The sequence below is a fragment of the Schistocerca piceifrons genome, chromosome 2 (genome assembly GCF_021461385.2).
Source record: "Schistocerca piceifrons isolate TAMUIC-IGC-003096 chromosome 2, iqSchPice1.1, whole genome shotgun sequence".
NCBI classification, from domain to species: Eukaryota; Metazoa; Arthropoda; class Insecta; order Orthoptera; family Acrididae; genus Schistocerca; species Schistocerca piceifrons.
Window position 1 is genome coordinate 961870213 of NC_060139.1, and position 20373 is coordinate 961890585.

At 38.4% G+C, this 20373-nt stretch overlaps 1 protein-coding gene across 4 annotated transcripts in view; it reads left to right on the forward strand.

Moving 5' to 3' along the window:
• Nucleotides 1-5890: 5890 nt before the first annotated feature.
• LOC124777288 (H/ACA ribonucleoprotein complex non-core subunit NAF1) overlaps nucleotides 5891-20373 on the forward strand; it is a 34132-nt gene continuing 19649 nt past the window's right edge. Inside the window, exons 1-3 of one of the 4 annotated variants that reach the window (XM_047252637.1) lie at nucleotides 5891-6050; nucleotides 12970-13539; nucleotides 13644-13795. In XM_047252637.1, coding sequence (XP_047108593.1) covers nucleotides 13001-13539; nucleotides 13644-13795 — 691 coding nt within the window. In that variant the 5' untranslated portion in view covers nucleotides 5891-6050; nucleotides 12970-13000. Of the gene's footprint in view, nucleotides 6051-7342; nucleotides 7437-12969; nucleotides 13540-13643; nucleotides 13796-20373 lie in introns of those variants that run through there. The other 3 variants (XM_047252639.1, XM_047252636.1, XM_047252638.1) reach the window with 3 other exon arrangements.

Sequence of the window (20373 nt, forward strand, 5' to 3'; positions counted from 1 at the left end):
TCCTAAAAACCCAGCCACACATAATACATTTACAGATAGGTCTGTGCCCACACTCACCCACAGTAGTTTCGCAGTACCTTGCAGTATTTTGTCATGTAAATTGATCCTTAGTTATATAGCATGCAGTTTAACTGATTCAGCTTTTATGAGAGATGAGCCTTGTAGCAGTAAGTCACTGACAACAGTTTTCCCCAGATTGAACAACGTTCCACTGAGTTCCACCATATGTCATCCAAAGTCAATTTTAGTGTGATGCTTATTCAGAGAATCTAGCCCTAGGATTGTGCTGAACCCATCAGCTATGGACCGCAAAACTTCCATATTTTCCTGGGATAGCTTCACTCTTACCTGGAAAATTAATATCACCATACCTTGTGAATATACATCATTATGCTCAACTGCATATTACCTATACCTTGGAGGGTTTACCACCTCTTCTGCATGAGGTCCAAACTTACTAAAGAGATATGCGCAGCTGTGTCCAGCAAAAACTTATGTTCCCGACCATTCACCACGCCAATCACGCAACATTTTACATCTGCAAACGTTTCTGCAGCATTAAAATTTATTGAAGTGCCGCCTGGCGGACCTGAAACTTCCATTGTCATTTAACAACTGATTATTCACTTTCTAACCTTCCCATTATGCACCTTACGTTGGATACACTCTCATTCTCATTGTACGATTTTGCCACGTCTGTTACATTCTGGTTAGTGAGAGTCTCTCCATATATGGCCTGAGCGACCACAACGGTAACGATTACCATCAATAGAAAGGACATTTCTCCTTTTATGAACTTGAGTCACCGTATCTATCATTTCCAAGTTGTTGCTACACATATGGTTCCAGCTAAATCTCGTGGAGATCTCGCACTTATCTTGTGTGACACGTCGAGTAGCAATCCCCATGAAAATGCATCTAACACCCTTCGCTCTGCTTCGTATTGTCATTGTCTTTTAACTCACAGGAATTAACATCAAGTTTCCAAACCCTATAGATGAAACTCTTGACAGATTCGCTCTGCCTCTGTAATATTAAACTTCCCCCAATAGTATCTACACCAGTGTACTAGACCTCTCTTCACTTCATCAAATGACTATACATGCATTAGATTCTCGTGGTACATTACATAAGTTTTCACCTCCTCTGCCAGATATAATTTGATCATTTGCAACAATTGTTCGTCTGTCAGCAATCCAGCTTTGCAGTCTTCAAAACGTTATCTACAAACGCTAATAAATCTTCTCCTGCCTTGTCTAAAAAAGCAGCAACATGGCTACCAGTGGTTGAATATAGGACAGAAGCAGCTACACTAGATGAGTCTCTGAGCTAAGTTATATGACTGAACCGCTTCCTGAGTGGTAACCATCCGTGTTTTATCACTCAGTCATTGTAAGCCATTTGTCTAACACACAAAGAAAAACAATAAGAAAAACACAATGGGGTCAACGCAAGAACATTCAGTTCTCACACTGCTGTTACACAATTTAATTTATTCCGAATAATCCCTAGCTGCGCCCACTCTTGCACTGCCTGGCCTGTTGCCCACATTTTCTGCATGTGAAGAATATCACTGGGGATTCCTCTCTACAAATCACACCATGTACATCTATCAGGACGCATACCACCATCATTTTTCCCCATGTTTCATTGAAATTCAGCCACGTTTATGCCCTCATTAATCTTTACAAACTTCACTTTCAAATGAGCTTGACTTACAATCAAGGGTTGCTTCAATAAAGCACACCCACAAAAGTGGCGGTGCTTGCTTGGCTCAGCATGCAGCAACACGAGATGGCCACCACATGAAGTCAACAGGCTGGGCAGGCAACCAGGGAAGAAGTGAAGTCAGTGCCTTGGTGGTGCAGAGCTGTTTAGATCTGCTAGTAACAAACACAGAGTGGCTGAAAACTTCAGAATAACCTTGTCATGCCATTAGGCGCAAGTGCAGCACCAACCAACAATTTGCAGTGGACGTGGTGGAGACTGTGAGCCAAGGAACCCTGCAAGGGGCCCAAAGTTGGCTGACGTCAGCCGGCAATAGGACCCCAGCTGGGAGGCGCCAATGGAACTCCTGGAAGCATCAGCACTAGACACAATCCATAGAGCTGTGGCTAACACGGGCAATGCTTATAATCGATCTGAGATGAGATGATTCACTTTGCGTTGTTGGCTGCCACGGAGCACTTCTTGGTGTAGGCTGCCGTCAGTGGCAGATACTGCTTCGGGGTACATTCAGTATTTGTGATTGCTCAGCCCAGCTTTGTTATGACAGGACGTCACTTTTGCTCACATAGAACGTGGAAGTGACGCAGTGCCAGACCCAGCTTGAAGTAATCCACATCAGCACAGTGGTGGGTCTGTTCCCACAGCACACTGCATCTACAACGTTCCAGCTCTGGTAATAGGTGCCAGGGCCCAGTGTGTGGTAACTGAGTTCGCTCCTGTGTCAGAATGGAAGCTACCATCGTGACAGCTCACTGTCTTCCAGCTTCAGTAGCAGATTGTGCTAGACAACATCTTGACTTTCCTGGCTGCAAGTTTTGGATATTGATGAGGGAGTGGAATAGCAAAAGGTATTTGGATTTCAGAATAATTGTAACATATTTTTGCATTTATTACACTGAGTGTTTCACAGTAAAGTGAGAAGTGAAAATTTATTGTGACTTCAGAAATTTAAAACTAGTCTTGTCTTTAATAATATTCTTATTGTATTCTTATTGGTACAACCTGCTTCAGTAAAATGGTATAACGTTTGGTTACAGAATTAAATACAGGAATAGTTATATATACAGGAACAAAAAATAATCTTTGAGACAAAAACTTGACATTCACTTTTACCTTCAGGGTATCACACACTGATTATGCAGAACATTATGACCACCCACCTGTTATCGATATAAACCAGTCCAGCCCTCAGAGGCATCACCTGATAAATAATGACTGCTAGTGAGACACACACAGTGTGCACATGGTATAAGTAAGTGTGTTGGCTATACGTAGGATGGGGAGGCGTGCAGTCTATCTAAGTTTGGCCGAGGGCAGATTGTGATGGCCTGGAGGCTCGGCATGAGCATTTCAGAAACAGCATGACTTGTCGGCTGTTCGAGGAGCGCTGTGGTGAGTGTCTTCAACACGAGGCGAATCCAAGGCGAAACTGCATCCAGACGTTGTGGGGTAGGGTAGTCACCCCTTGTTACAAGTGCCAGACATCATAGGCTGGGCAGACTGGTAAAGCAAGACAGGCAGAGAACTGTGGTGGAACTAACATCAGACTTTAAAGCTGGGCAGAGAACAAGTGTGTCTGAACACACGGAGCACCCAAAGCTTCTAATATGTGCCTACCTTCTTTATCATGCAGATTGGAGGGCGCGAATCAGTCATCTCCCAGGGCAAAACCTCCTTAACACCTGTACTGTTAGGCAGAGACAGGTTGGCAGCAGCTCCATTATGCTCTGGGGAATATTCATGTGGGCATCCATGGGTCCTCTGGAGCCTGTGCGAGGTACTATGATGGCCAAGACGTATCGTACACTGGTTGCAGACCATGTACACCCCTTTGTAACCATCATATTTCCCAATGGCAGTGGCATTTTTCAACACGATAACCCTCAGCATCACAAGGCCAGGAGTGTGATGGAGTTGTTCGAAGAACACAGATGTGAGTTCCAATTGATGCACTGGTCCCCCAACTCACCAGATCTGTACTAAATGGATCACATCTGGGATGTCATCAGAGCTTATCGTACCCCTCCCTAGAATTTATGGGAATTAGATTACTTGTGTGTGCAGATGTGGTGCCAAGACCACCCAGCGACCTACCAAGGCCCCATTGCTCCTATTGCTGTTATTCATGCCAAATATGGACAAACTGGCTGTTAGATAGATGGTCATAATGCTCTAGCTGATCGTTGTAAGTTTACTTTAAGTGTATAGCCCGGTCCACACGCAACGATCTGTCTGCGCAGACATCGGCGCAGATGTCTGTACATGCAAAAGATCGCTGCAAATGTGGTGTGTTCACACGACACAAACCCCAATCTACTACTCGCCCGCCATCTGTCGGTGTAGATAAGAAATATCAGTGGCAAGCGACTACGCTCCCCGAAAACGTCAAAATTTAATTCAGTTATTTTGAAAAATAGAAGTGGAGGAAGTTCTGTTGTGGTCTGTGTTCGCAACTTGTGTTGCAAAAAACATTCAGACCAACCGCAGGAAACAGAGAAAGCGGTCAAAATGGTGCAGACAGTGGCTGCTAAAGCGAAAGCAGTTTTGTCACGTAAATTTACTGCTAGAGTTGCAGGGCGAACCTGTTTTGTTTTACATAACCTCGTGTTCCATTTCCTCGCACATTGGCACTCCAATTTCATCTTCAATTGTACTCCTGCTTGGTCTTGGCATTTCTTGATCACTAAGAAAGCCAAGTAGATCAAAATACCATAACGTTGGCTGGTATACTTGATCTACTCCTACACCAGATCTTCTAGATTTCTGAACTTTGGATAACTCTTTTCGGTAAACAGTTCGCTGACAGACTAATTTACTTGACTTGCCTTCATGAACTCATCTTTCAGGAAAGCGTAAATAGCTTCACATGTGTTGGGTATTATTTCACTCAATGCTTGTTTCGATATTGCAGATGAAAATTCCAAATCATCGTAGCTCCTTCCTGTTGCTAGGAATCTTAATGTTACTGCCAGGCGTTCATGAGGAGAAATTTCCCTTCTCATACAAGTATTTTTCTCATAATATGAGGGGTTACATGCTTTAAGAGATAATTATAAGTTTCGACATCCATCCGCAAATAATTTCGCCAGTTCGCAACGAAATTATTTTTTTATTACCGTTTCTCTGTTTGCCGAGGCGCCAACTGCCCGCAATTTTTCAATTAGAGCATTGTATGCTGCTGTCTTTTTGTCTCGGTCACTATATTCTTTACTTTTAATCTTCCACAAACATGGGCGGTTTCTGTATATTTCAATGAATTCACTTACAAGCTCTCGAGAACACTGACGAGTATCAGCCATTTTAATTCCCTGTGCACACAAATACAAACACTAGACTGAGCAAACAGCTGTTTCGCGCCAGATTTGCGACGATCTCCTGTCCACACGCTCCAACTTGTCTGCGCAGATGTGGTTTGAACCGACAGATTTGAGAGGTTTCGCTCAAACCTCCAACTCCAACTTCCAGGTTTGCACACACCTCAGTTTGGTGCAAATCTTCTGTTCACACGCAACGATCTGTCTGCGCAGATGTGATGTGCGCAGACATTTGCGCAGACAGATCGTTGCCTGTGGACGGGCCTTATCGGACATTTGTAAAGAGGCAGAAACGTAGCTCAATAGGAATTCAAAATTGGTTTCCTGATTCGAAAGTGATTTTCGGAGGTGTTTTCGTTCTCTTCCGATAGCTCTTTTAACGTTGTGTTTAATACCCACTAATGATTTCTATCAGGAATCTATTTCCGTGTCGAGTATTTTTTGTGGGAGAGGGGAAAGAGAAGTTCTGTCTTGTCTTCATTGACTGTAACGTACATTACATTAATACTTGTTCCATATATCGTGAATACAACATTTCGTAATGATGTGGAACCTGTCAGTTTAACATAAGTTTTCATTACACAATTATTTTTCTTTTTTTTTCACAGTTACTACTTCACATCTAAAAATTCGTCTATTGAGCAGGCTCTCCAGCTATCAGTGGTCTCACTGTGCTAAGAGAACTTCCAGTTCCGCGTATGGAACTCTTACTGGCCTCCGAAGCGTTCAGTGCGGTGGATGTATGTGCAAGTTTTCGTTGCCTATGGAAACCCAGCTTTTATCCAGCGAACTCTATTCTCGGATTGGAAAATCTTTGGCGTTGCGGAGTCGATTTTCATCTTTGATAGGTATTGGGGAAGTGGTAGGCGCTACTGTATGCGCATTTTATGATGTGATTTGGTTATGCGTGCGTTATGTGTAATAGTGTAGCATTGTGCTGCATTTCTTATTAAGTTGGAGAACTGAGACGAGCATTATCGTAATTTGGATGGAAGGCAAGTAGTACGTGTATGTACGCTTGTTTATTCAAATACACATCGATTTGCATCGTAGTGAGGACTGAAAAGAACCGATGCTCTCTAGTGTTTGTTTTTGACAGGGGATTATGAATATTGAAGGAAAATTCATACAGTGTCATAGTGTTCTTGTTGTTTCAGTACAGTCCAATTCGGAGAGATTATGTTGTTTTTCAGGGTTTCGCATATGTCGCCATTACCGGTTAATACTGAATTAATGTATTGAGCGCATTTCCAAGATTCTTTTCCTCGTTTTTCTTCTTTTTTTTATATATATAATTAGTTTTCGGGTCTTGCTGTATGCTATATCTTTTTTTTATGTTTCTTATTTAAGGCCTACATAACCCGACAAACATATCACTGAAGATCATTCCTGAATAGCAGTGTCTGTGTAATCTCCGTATGGAATAAAAACGCCTAAGTAGAACTTCCCCGCAACTCAAAGATTGTTTTTAAGAGACACTTTCATTTTCAACGTTAGCCGTGTTATCTTACGCTTTATGTGCGTAACTCGTACATCATTGCTTATAAGGAAAGAGCCTTTGTCTAATACCTGTTTTGGTTTAGTCCCTGCGATAACTGGATAGTGAGAGATGTGGCGGTATATAGACTTGAGAAAGTTACGCGATGTCTGTTTTATTAAAGTTGAAATTTTTCTGACAACATTCTGAGCTAATTAAAATTTTAATGTTGTGACAGTACAGTTTTTCCATTACTTTTCTACATAACTTGAAGTAGGCCTTATTAGTTATGCCCCCAAGGACAGACTTAGTAAATAAGTAACTGTCATGCTTGTGGGTGCGTTTTGATGTTTGTTAGACTTATGTATGCCATAGCAACATAAAAATGTCAATGGAATGTGTCACTTCATAATTTATATATATTATACAGTATGTCATCAGGTTATTCCCTCAATGGATTTACTTATGCTGATAAGGTGATGTCTTTTGGTCTGTTCTGAAACAAAATATTCAGAGCCATTCCAAACAGTTTTCATGCTGTATCCAAATTCAGCTCTGATATGTAGTTTGATTAAATGGAAAGTGTGAAGGAAGGAAATTGACATTTAATATCTCATCAGAGTATTGTCATTAAACTGTAGATTCGCATTTGACATTCATATTTTCATAATTTGAAATACTGTCGTTCTGTTCAGGTATCAGTTATATTTTATGTAATGAGATTTTTGTGGGCAGCTTACACTGAAAGCCAGAAAGCGAGCTGAAGTTCCCAGTTATAGGGCAATAATGAGGATTGATTTCCGTCTAATGCCTTTGTTTTCAGAGGCTTGGGAAAGGAGGTGGGTCACCTTTCAACCTTTCCAGTGTATCACAGGAATCTCAAGTTTGGTATAGTGTCAATGTTCACAGTATAATAGGTGAGAATGACTTGCTCTCCATTACTGATTTATTAGGAGCATTGCTATCCAAATTATTTGGTTCATGCTGTGCAAAGCTAAAGCTGATTTTTGTTTTGAGCACTATATTTTTGTTGCAGTAATTAAGGGTCATTACACACACACACACACACACACACACACACACACACACACACACACACACACACACACACACACACACACAGTCTCAGGCAACTGAAACAACACTGTGTGTGTATGTGTGTGTGTTTGTGTTTGTTGGCAAAAGCCTTAATGGCCAAAAGCTTTATTCGTGACAGTCTTTTTGTTGTGCCTATCTGTGACTCAGCATCTCTGCTCTATGTTGAGTAACAACTTTCCTTTTCATGTAAGTTATAACAAGGAAATTGAGTTCATTTGAAGTGTTTTTAAACAGCTTTCATGTGATATAAAACATAATTAGATGAAATTATATATTCATTCAATAAATAAGAACATTATTATTCAATTTTCTGAAGTTAGAAAAAGATGTATTTTTAAAATTATCAAATTCTGTTTTCCTGTACATATTCTGAAAGTTTGGACTTGGGATGAGCATGGATCACTATCAAAAGTGATTTTATGTTTAAGCTGGTGCTGTAAAACACCTTCAGAGATTAACTTATTTAAAATATTAGGCCACTTTGTATCAGCTATGTGTTGTTGTAAAACTAATCGAGGACATCAAAATAAAATAGAAGAGGTAGTAAAAAAAAATTGCCTAATCAGTGTTGAATTATGAAGTAAAAGTTGCAGGCATTGAAAAATGTCAGTACAGCTGGAAATCAGAGATAAACTGAAACTGTTATTTATTAGTTCTTGTTGATTATTTAGATGAGTTATATTTGTCCAGTTCATCCCGCCGCCAGTCAGTTAGTTTGCTACATGTCAGCATTGTTGCATAGCATAATTTATATGTTCACCTTGTAACAGTCTGAGGGTTCAGGATTGCCATTAGTTCCCTGCTACTTATTTAAAAAGTGTCTGCATGACTAAGGAATGTGAAAGATCTGAAGTTCCATGTGTATGCAAGAGGCTAACAGTTATTTATTTTTTCCAACTACAGAGCCTAACCTCAAGTGTCCATTAAATTCACAAGTTGCAGTATATCCTCTGATGTCATCAGACAATATTGGATCACTTCCAAATACACTTTAGTTATTATTTTTCCATGCTTCCAGGAATAAAGCTGTGAAGCTTTTGTGTCCCCCCAATTGTGCAACATTTCTCAAATCTCCCTGTGAGTTTCAACTCTTCATTTTGATAATGTTCCATAGTAGTATACTTTGGCGAACACACAGTTATTCGTGTATCATGATTTGATCGGTGTACAGGTGTTGCAGACTTTCTCGGGCAACCAGTCCTTGACTGTTCCCAACACCACCAGCTCCATTACTATGAGAGGTGGTTGACAAATGCCATTGAGCTTAAATTTGGAAATCATCTTCATGATGGTAAAGGTTGAAGTTCATTCTATTTTTGTACGAAGATGCCCCTCCATCAGAGAAGTAATATATTTTATGATATTTTATTAAATTTTTGGGTCAGAAAGTCAGTCAAGTAGAACTGGAACAGATGCACATCAACAGTGGCATGTGTGAGGCATTATGATACAACAACAAAGGCTTGTGAGCTCAAGTTTATCTCCATCTTCTTTAAGCTCATTTTCACTCTTTCAAGGATTTAATTCGTCAAAGAAAAGAATCAATCTTGTGTCTGTGTGGTCGGAAAACTTAGGGAAATGATTAAACCACAGTCAGTTTTTTACATCCCCAAGCACCATTCACATCTTTCACATTCCCCAGTCATGGAGACAGTCTTTCCATAAACAGAACGGGTCTGAAGACAATCTTGAATTCTCAAACTGCTACCAAGTGAACATATACACCGCATTGAATAGGACTGGTATGACTCGACTAAATACATAACAAGAACTAGTAACTGACTGACTTTAGGCTTACCTCTAGTATTCAGCTGCACTGTTACTTTTAAAAAAAGATTAGCAACTTTTACTTCTAATTCAACACTGATAAGGCAAATATTTTTTTCTGGCTATCTGTTCAAAGTCCAAAATCCATGTCCACATTTAGCTAGACAATAACATATAGCTGATGAGAAGTAGGCCCCATATTTAAAATAAATTAATTTAATTTTTTAAGATATGTTACAGCACCAGCTTAAACATAAAATTTCGTTTGATAGTGATCCCATGCTCATCACAAGCTGAAGCTTTCAGAATATGCAGGGGAAAAGAGTATCTTTCACATATATTTTTTTAAGAATTTTAAAAATAGTGTTTCAAAATTCAGAAAATTCAGTGAGGATATTTTTATAAAAATGAGTATATAATTTCAGCTAATTATGTTTCATACCATATGAAATCTCTTTAATAAAGCTTTCAAATGAGCTCAGTTTCAGCTTAACTGGAGTGCAAGTTGTGAACAGATCAACATTGTTCCACATGCTGAAAATTTGTGTTTTTTTCCCCCCCACCCATTACTCTGTAACATTTCATCAGAGAAATGTGAAAAAATGTTTTGTGTTACTAGTTACGAATATTACATGCATACTTAATTTCAAATAAATCCAAAAGGGTCAGGTTGTAGTATTTGTTGGTTTGAAATCAATTAACCCTTAACATTTATTGAGACAAGCAAGTATTATCATCCAATTAAAAGATTCTGCATATAAATATACTATAAACCACTTGGAACAGTCTCTAAAAGCATTGCTTCAACATTAATGGTTGTACATAGGGCAGTTTTCAGAAAACCCATTGGGGTATATTCCAACACTGGTGATACTTACCCCAGCAAAAAAGTTCATTTAAAGAAAATACATTACAGTATTGAACGAGAATTTCATGGTATGAATAAGTGGTTTTCTTTTAGATTTGAATAACGTGATGTAAGCTTACAGAAGGAAGTATACTAAACTGGAACTGAGTGGAAATTTAAAGCAGAAAAGATGTGTCATTAGAAGTGCTGAGGATCCGAATGAGTCTGTAAAATTCTTTATTTTACAGATTTAAAAAAATTGACTCCTCCAGTCGATCTTAGGCCGAGCTTTCATAATTCAAAATCATCATCGAAAAATGTAATCATTCAAAGTGTAGACCAATAATAGGCCTACAAGCTTTGTGGTTATATTATCAAAAGTTCAAATATGAACTGTGGACTAACAAACCAGTATCCCAGCTTTCATATGAATTGCAGAACAGTGGGACTAAATCACACAAAGTAGTTGGGATGCAAAGAATGCAACTTTAATTGATGTGTCAAGGCTTTAATTAGACAGCACAAACAGCTCACATTTTGAAAACCTGGAAATACCAGCTCAGAGAGTAGCAGTTTTTACTGCAGCAAAATCATAGATTCTCCCTGCACCTGCCCACCCCACAATAATGAGAGGTATTCATTCAGTTGATTTTTTAAAGCACCAACTTGGATGAGACAGTAGTCTCAGTCATACTTAAAACACTCAGTGTTTGCTAAGTTGCCTAAAGTTGTATAGATAGAACATGGTTCATTGAAGTGTGAATAATTGTCAGTGGTTTGTGACATGAGTCCCCCTCCCCAGTATTTGTATTTCTCAGGTTGACGTTCTGTGTTATTTAAGGCACCTGAATGTTGTTTGGTCTTATTCAACAATCCCAGAAGCACATGTATGACCGGCACCTTGTTTCAAAAGTAATAATACGTACACGCAGGCAGTGTTGAAGAAAAGAACAAAGTTAATTGTCTGAGGAACATTACACTCTTGATACAATACTGTGTCAAAGGGAAAATAGTAGATTGTTAATAATGTAGTCTGTCTTCACTCTAGTTGCAGCTCTGGGTATAGGACTATCACGATTATTTTGGAGAGGTCTAAATGAACTTAGCCAACTCTGTTTGCAGTTTTTATCATCAGGTGCTGCATTTTTTACCTACCCATAATGGCATTATTGGGTATTAAATCAATAAAATACATTTGGGGGATGAAAAACGTTTAAAGGTATCCCATCTATGGAATTATATTTATAAGATACTTTTGGCCAATACAAAAAAGAGTTTAAAAGTATCCCAACTACTGTTGAAAAGTGTCATCATAGAGATAAAATTTAGCAATTGTATGTGTCAACTGAACTGTTAATTTTGTTCAGTACTTTATTCCTAGCAACAATTTGTATTCTGAAATTTGTTGAAATGTGCCTTCCTCTTTCTTATTGTTTGACATACGGTAAATTGTATTTTTAATATATTGTGTTAAGGAATCTAGTTTTAAATCTGTCAGTAAACTAGTCTTTAATTGGAGAGGGCAGGGTCTAAACAGTAATACTGAAGGTACAAATACCACTGATCTGCATTGAGCCATGTTCTCATCAAAATGATGGACATAAATCACTCCCCAACATCCAGTATGCATAAAATTTGCACCATAACAAGAATTATTAGTTCTTATCATGACACATATGTTGACTTTCCCATTTCAAAACCACACCGTCGCCTTTCGCTCGTGACTAAACCTTGGACAATGTTGTAGCGCAGTCTGTTGCCTCAATCTGCATTTCCAAAATAATAATATGGACACAGAATAGATATTGTCAGTGTTCTGTTCATGCTTGTACGATATCACACTCTACAAGATCTATATCTAAAAGGTCACGTGGTATCATTAGATTCATTTGATCCTTCAAAACGTTACTCTAGCCCATTTTTGTCCCATAGTTTTTAATTTCGCAATGACTATTTACTTTTTTTTGTTTATCTCATTAGGATCATTTTAGGTGGATAGTTAGTAGTAGAGCTAATCTCTTATTAAATGGGTGCCAAAATGTAATGCATACAAGTAGCTATGGTGTTGGAGAAAGCTTAACGGAGGACAAATTCACAAAAATTTGCTGATAATATGTCAGTTGTTGCTCTGGAGCAATGAACTGCAATACAGATCATTACAATTCCCAAAAGCATTTTATCTTCTGGGTGGAGGTCTGAGTGAAGATGAATCTTTAAGCAAAGAAAATAGTCAAAATATTTCTTGTGTATGCTCTTCTGCAGCCTCAAAAATGTGTGAAATGCATATTATTGTAATAGTAATCTTCCAGGGCTCCTCTTTTTATATTTTATTTACCACTACTGAAATAAAAAGTACACTCAGAACCACTAGCTGTAAATAAAATATGAAGAAAAGCGATCTTGGAAAATTCCTCACAAACTGGAAAGTTTTCAGTAAGACAGCTGAACAGTTGTATTACTTACTGAAAGCTTTAGAAAGTAGGTCTTCGTAAATTACTTGTGGTATGAATTGTGGGGACCAGAATTTGAGCCAGTCAAAGAGAAAACTGTAAGCATGTTCTCCTTCTAAATACTGTTATTTCATACACATTTCTTACATCAACTTTCCTTATAATTCTAATTTATGTGTGATTAAGGTAAAGCATTTTGAAACTTGGGGTTTTAAGGGATTAACATGTTTGTCTATGAAATCTTGTTAAAGCTTCAAAGAAAATGCAGTTAAAACTCCTTTGTTACAGGTTACATGTGTGTTGGAAGCATTTAATAAATATGGATTGTGCAATTAAACTTGAACAGTCATCTAGTAGTGAAAGCACTTCAGTGGTCCCCAAAAGTGATGAAATCTCACTGAGCAGTGAGCCTAGCACATCCCTGAAAGAAACTGAAACAACTGATGACACAAATAATCTAAATGAAGGTCAACAGGCAACTGAAAAGAGTGAAACTGACGCATGTGCACAAAATGCAAATGCCACAAAAGAGAGTAATACAGAGTCATGCACAAATAATTTGAATGGTGACCAGAATGAGAACAGTCTCACTGGAAAGCCTGTTAAGAGTGAAAGCTCATGTTCATCTAATGTCATCTGTAATATAGAAGCAGATGTCCTCCCTGTTGTTGATTCCAAGGCTGATTACAGAAGCAAGTGCAGTTTATCAGAAGATTCTGAGGATGATTCGAGTAGTTGGGAAGATGAGGATTCAGACAGCAGCACAAGCAATAGTGATGATAGTGATAGTAGTAGCAGCAGCAGCAGCTCAGTTTCAAGCTCTTCTTTGGCCTCTGGAGAAGATTCAGATTTTGACATGTAAGTGCATTTTCGCATGTGGTATAAATTTCTATATCTGAATTTTCTGTTCATAGATGTTGTACAGTAACACTTCTTTAACTACAAATATATCTTGTTACTAGCTTCAATACTGAGACAACCAGTAAAGGGCCACCAAGAACTAGAGGAGAATTGACATTAGATGATCTCCCACCAATACAGAATCTGCACATTACTGTGCCAAAGAATGAATGCTTGGAAATTGGAACAATAACAAGTATTGTAGAACAGCTAGGTAAGCACTCCATAGAATACTTACATCCAACTATATTGAGGTATCCTTCTGGTTTACATGTGGGTGTTGTGTGTGCCAGCAGTAAAGTGCCAGTCTACAAATCCAATTGGCTTGAGTTCAATTCCTATTCAGTCATAGAAATTTTGTCACTTATCACTTCTTTCAACTCTGAAACCAGCCATTTATGCTATTATATAAAGTGTCACTACCACATATGTAAGTGATGTATCTTCAAGAGTGATACACACTAAAAAAAAAGTCCAAGTTTCAAGATTTATTTTTTTGTTTTTACATTAGTTCTTTAGTAAATTACAAATTTTAAAATAATGACAGAAAGTATAATTATTCTTTTAAAAAAATGAAGTATGAGATGAATTAGACAGATAGCAAGATGTCCATATATTGTTCTCATATGCAATGAGTCCAGTTTTTGAGCAGTAGATGGCTTGCATGCAGAGAAAATTGCAGTCCGTCTTGTACCCAGGTGCTGTCTTTTTTAACACAAAGTTGTGGCCCGAGCTGTGACCACAAAGTGTTAATGTTAAAGGTGTAATTAAGTGGTTTAGAGTCCATCTCCTCTTGTATCTGGCTTGATGATTGTTTGTCAGTCAGAGAAAGATGAGGGCATACTGCCTCAAGTAAGAGGATCCTGCCTAGTAAAGCATGATTCAAACAAACCTTCTAAGTCGAGGACATTGTTGTCTTTTATGGATTTATAAAGGTAAGTTAATGCCAGTTGCTATAAAAGAAACACTAATATTGTCTTACAGTCATATAAATGTTACAACAAATGAATAATTTGACACATGGAGTAATGATGATAATGAAAATTCTTAAGCTATTTAATTTCGGGATACTAATAATGGAAGGAAAGGAGGACAGGCAATGTTATTAGAGCCATGCCAGCATTTCCTTAGATTGGTTTGAGAACTGAATAAGATGTAAATAAGTGTCTGGGCCAGAAAATTTTCCTGAGTCCCTATAGTGAAAAATGTATACCTTATATTCCATTTATTTTAGTCAGAGGACAGCACTTACCACTTGGTAATTTGCCAAGTGAAAAATTCTTCAGTGGAGGCTTGAAAATTGTGCTTATCAGTAATGGCTTTCAGCTCGTGTAACAGACCTGTTGAAATTGTGTGCTGCAGAATAAGTTTTCAGAGTGACATTGCGAGTGGTCTGTGGACTATAAAAGGGATGTGGAAAATAAAATTCTCGGTTACGTCCAGAGATATGAAAGGGCCTATAGAAACAAATTTTTCAGTGTTTCTTAAAACCCGATGAAAAGGTTGTTGGGTGCAAAACTAAACTATACATGGCATTCAGTCCAAATGATACCTTTTTCTTCTTAGATTTCTCTTTCTCACAATAGGATCAACTAGATGCTTTCCACTTTCCTCTATTCTGTGCCTCGTCCTCAGTCTGCTGGCAATTTCATGAACTTTAATGTCGTTCAGCATTTTAAGTCATCTTCCTCTCTTTTTAGATCTTTCCTTCAATTCCTCTTGATTTGCAGAGAGTTTTTTTTTCGCAATACATGCCTCAGGCAAGATGTTTTTCCTAATTATTATAATTTGCATATTCTTCCCTGTCCTATTCTTAGAAGCACTTCATTTGTTATTCAGTGATTCCGTTTCACTTTCAGCATTTTTCCATCATAGCCACACTTCAAAACTGTCGAAGTATTCTTCTCTTTCTTTTTGGCCATCCGTTATTTGCTGTCATATAATACTACACTCGTGACAAAATGCTTGGCAAGCCTTTCTTTTAATTTGATTGGAATTCTTTTTTTGTAAACAGACCATTCACTTTTTCTAAAGTTCTTTTGTCCATAGAGATTCTAATTCTTGTTTCTTACACATTTTCTGTCATCAAACTTCCTGAGTACCTAAGATTTGTTGCAAGGTCTTTCATTCCAATGATTTTTTGTCATGTTTGCTGATTCTTACCACTTTGGTCCCTCCTTCATTTACTCTCACTCCATAATCTTTTTCTGATCCTGTGCATAATAATTGTAGTTCTTCTAATTCTGTTAATGCCACTTTATCATCTGCATACTTAATTTTGTTTATGCCATCTCCTCCTCCTCCTGTTATATTTCTTGCTTTTTGTTGAGCATAATCATTGGAAAGTGTGGATGAGAAATAATACCCTTGTCTTAACACCTTTTGCAGTACTTGTCTCATCTGTTTCCTCATTGCCATTCTGTAGTACTATTTGTTTCATTTAGGGTTCCTTTATTAGGGTTCTATACTGCTAGTCCACACCAGCAGTTTTAAAGGTCTTCCTTCATAAGGGGACTGTAGACAATTCTGTCAAATGACTTTCCCAGTCTGTAAAAGATGTACATATCTCTGTTAATTTTGGCTCTCACCACATCACAAATCTTTGTTTCAGTGTTGTTTTCCTCACATTCCAGGTCTTGCTCCAATGTTCTAGATTCTTTTCTGAACACGCTGTTATTCACATTGACATGAATACTTTGCAATTCACAGATAAGTGCTTGACAGAGGGTTTATCGAACTACCTTCGTTATTCTCAGCTGCTCCTTTCTCTCTCTCTCTCTCTCTCTCTCTCTCTCTCTCTCTCTCTCTCTCTCTCTGTGTGTGTGTGTGTGTGTGTGTGTGTGTGTGTGTGGTGTGTGTGTGTGTAGAAAAGATCATGTACATCTTTCCATGCGAGATTTGATCTCTATTATTCTGTTCGATCATTTCTCCCTATGTAGGTTGTGTCAGCAAAATATTTTTACGTTTGGAGGAGAAAGTTGGCGACTGAAATTTCATTAAAAGATCTTGTTGCAACGAAAAATGTCTTCAATGATTGCCACCCAACTCGCATACCTGTGACTTTCTGTCCCCCCCCCCCCCCCCCTTTTTTTTTCCAGCAATACAATATGAGCTCTCCTCCTTTGACTTTTTCTATGTACTGTCAATCCTATTCAGGGGACAGGTGGATGAGCATAGTCTACGCAGTCTCTATAGTAGTTATATTGCATCTTGTGTGTGTTCCAACAATAAAATCCAATCTTTGGTTCACCTATCTTTCCATTTTTATTGAAAACACTCTGTTTGCTAACATTTCTATGCTCTTTTGTTCAATTCCTAAATCTTCTTTACTTTTTCTAATTTATATTGTTTTATTTTCAGTTAGATTTCCTCACACAATTTTTCGCTTGTTTCTCTCTAGCAGTATTAGTTATCTTCATTGTTCATAATTGTTTATATGGTTTTTTATCTGTAGATTGGCAATTCTTCCATTTCTACGCTACATTCATCCATTTTATGTTATATGATGTAATCCAGTCTTCCCTCCCCCCCCCCCCCCCCCCCCCCCCCCCAACCCCATTCATTACTTCTCCAATTTCTGCTAAGACTTTCAGAATCGCATATTTAATCTTATACAGTTTTATAACGCCTTGGTACTTTTTGTTGAATTGGCCAGTTTTTCTTGGGTGGTTTGAGAGGAGGCATTAATTTTCCAGGATTCAACTTAACCACATCCTACACTGTTACTGGTCGCCTACTTTTCACAAGATTCAGATTATTTGTATTGCTGCCAGCAAGTTATAGTCTGTTTCAGCATCTACTGCAGAGGTTTTATTCCATAGTGTCATGGCTTTGAATCTTTGGTTAGTTACAATACAGTCTAGTTACTATCTTGCACAATCACAAGGTACTTCCCCTGTATACAAACTTTGACTGCTCTTAAAGCAAGTAAGAGGGATAATCAAAAAGTAACAGGAATTTTTAATTTCTCAGACTTTGTACGTCCGATTTTCATAATTCTTTTATCTTGTTGATACACATGTTCCTGAAGTTTGTTTACATTTTCAGTTGGTTTGAGTATTTAGTTTATTGTGGGTGTGGGGGGGGGGGGGGGGGGGTGTAACAGTGCTCGATGAATTTTTACATTTGAAAAAGATAGATCAAAGGATTTGCATTAAATTTTTCATGAAAAAGGCATAAAGTACAGCACTGCATTTAAAATGTTAACTGTGTCTTCTGGCAAATTTACATTTAGAAAGACAAGACTTAACAAATGATATAAACATTTCAGAGATGATTGAGAACAGTGTGGAAGAAGCAAAGATAATGGTTTTGGAAAATTGCCAAACATCCATCAGAGAGGTTGCTGGTGTTATCGGCATATCTTTTGCCTTGTGCCAAGCAATTTTTTCAAATGTTTTGGGCATGACATGTCGCAGGAAAGTTTTCTCAGATATTACTGAATCTGGACCAAAAACACCACCACATACACTGCTCAGGAATTGCTGAATGACGTTAAGGATCCAGAACTCCTAAAGGAGGTGATAACAGGTGATGGAATGTGGGTATACAAATAAGATGCGGAAACAGAGGCCCAATCGTCCCAAATGGGAACTGCCTGAAGAACCAAGGGCAAAAAACATTAAACAAGTTTGAGCACATGTGAAGGTTCTTCTGTTTCCTTTGATTACAGTGGGATAGTGCATCATGATTTCCTGCCTTATGGTCGTACTGCCCATAAGGAATAGTACCTGGAAGTTATGTGCCGTGTGCGTGACCAATTGAAAGAAAATGATCAAAGTTATGGCAAAACCACTCATGGAAACTGCGTCACGATAATGCTCCCAATCACACCTCAATGCTTATTCATGACTTTTGACAAAAAACAGAACTGTTATGTTGCCTTAGCCACCATATTCACCGGGCATTGTCTCATGTGACTTCTTTCTATTCCCGAGGTTGAAGTGAACCATGAAAGGAGGTAGTTTTGTCACCATTGATAATATAAAAACAGATTCACTGAAAGAGCTGAACAGTGTAACAAAAGGTGAGTTCCAGAAGTGCTTCCAAGGTTGGAAAAGGTGCTGGCACAAGTGTGTTATATCTGTGGGGGACTACTTTGAAGGGGACAAAGTTGTTGTTGATGAATAAATAAAGGTTATTTAAGAAAAACGAAGATCCTTCTGGTTATTTTTGGTCACATGACATATTTGTGATCATTAGATTAAAGCAATCACAGGAGGCTACTAGTTTTTTGTCCTTACCATTTATGTTGCCAAGTCCATATTCCCCAATGACATTCTTCTGTTTACCTTTCTCTGCTGTGCTATTCCAGTCTCCCATCAATGATCAAAATATGCACAGGGCCACTCAGCATTTGTATTGCTATCAATGGTGTAACTTTCATATTGTTATCATATTTCTCTTGCATATCAATCAAACTTTGTGTGCTTTTTCCTATTTTCTTTTTTAATATTATTTTATAGTCTCCTACTTCAAATTATCTTCCTCCTCACTGCATTAGTGTTATTCTGCTGATTGGTAGGATTCTTGCCCAAGCAATTTTATGTGCCATTTAAATTTCTGTTTCATTGGATTTGCAGTTCTTGTCCACTGCAACAGTTGTACTGCTGCCTCTCCTATGAGTTTCTTTCTATATACACCTAAATTCACCCCAAAAATCTCACTGCTGTTTGGATTTGGTTTTAACCAGCTATCTGTAGCCAGTATTATGTTATTTCCACTACATTTCTCTCTAATCGTGCCACAAAGTGTCTGTCAGTGGCGAGTGACATAAGAGGAAAGTACCCTGTGCTCATGTGCAGCTCAAGTAGTGAAGTCCTAGCAGCAACATCAACTATGCCTAGGGGGCCAACATTGGCAGTTCAGAGTGTAGTGTTGACACCAGCCGACAACCACAAGGTATTGTGACCTTTCATGGTCCACTTGTAGTAAGAGAATGCTTTGGTGGTTGATCACTAGGATTTTGATGGTTTCTGTCAGTATTGTTGTTTTGGTCTTCAGTCCAGAGACTGGTTTGATGCAACCTTCCCTGCTACTCTATCCTGCACAAGCTTTTTCATCTCCAAGTAACTATTGCGACCTACATCCTTCTGAATCTGCTTAGTTTATTCATATGTTGGTCTCCCTCTATGGTTTTTACCCTCCACACTGATCCCTTGATGCCTCAGTCTTACACTAATACAATGGTAATTGTATGGACTGTATGGAGTCACCTAATCTAAAAAGAAACCTCATGTGCACCACACACTTAACAGCTATCTGGGTAGCAGCCTCTGATGTTTAGTACATCCCTAAATCGTTTAGCATAATAGTGCAGTTCACAACTTATGCTCCAAGTCTGGGAAGTTGCAGCCTACCACATTACAGATTCTTCAGAGTTTTGGGTTCAAGATTTCAGGTGAGCTCAAAACCAGAAAAGCTACCATCAGTAATGAGGAGACACTACAAATTGTGAACTTCATTGAAATTGTGAGATCAAGGTGGATCTTCTCAACCTCCTCCATGGAATGATCGAAGTAGGGCAGCAGAGCCCAGATAGGCACCACAGATTGCAACATGATTCACAATCAGCAGTTGGTTGCAACCTATTCTCTCTGGTGGTTGGCACAGTTTCTTCATAAAGTTAATTGCGGCCTCCCGTCATACACAATAAGTGCACAAGGGGATCTGTATCTGTTTATGCCATTTACTTAAGGGGTACTATTCACCATATGTCTGAACTGCTGACAATTAAGTTCCACTATCCCTTTCCCAGTATAAATCAGGTTTCCGAACAGATGAAATTGGGTG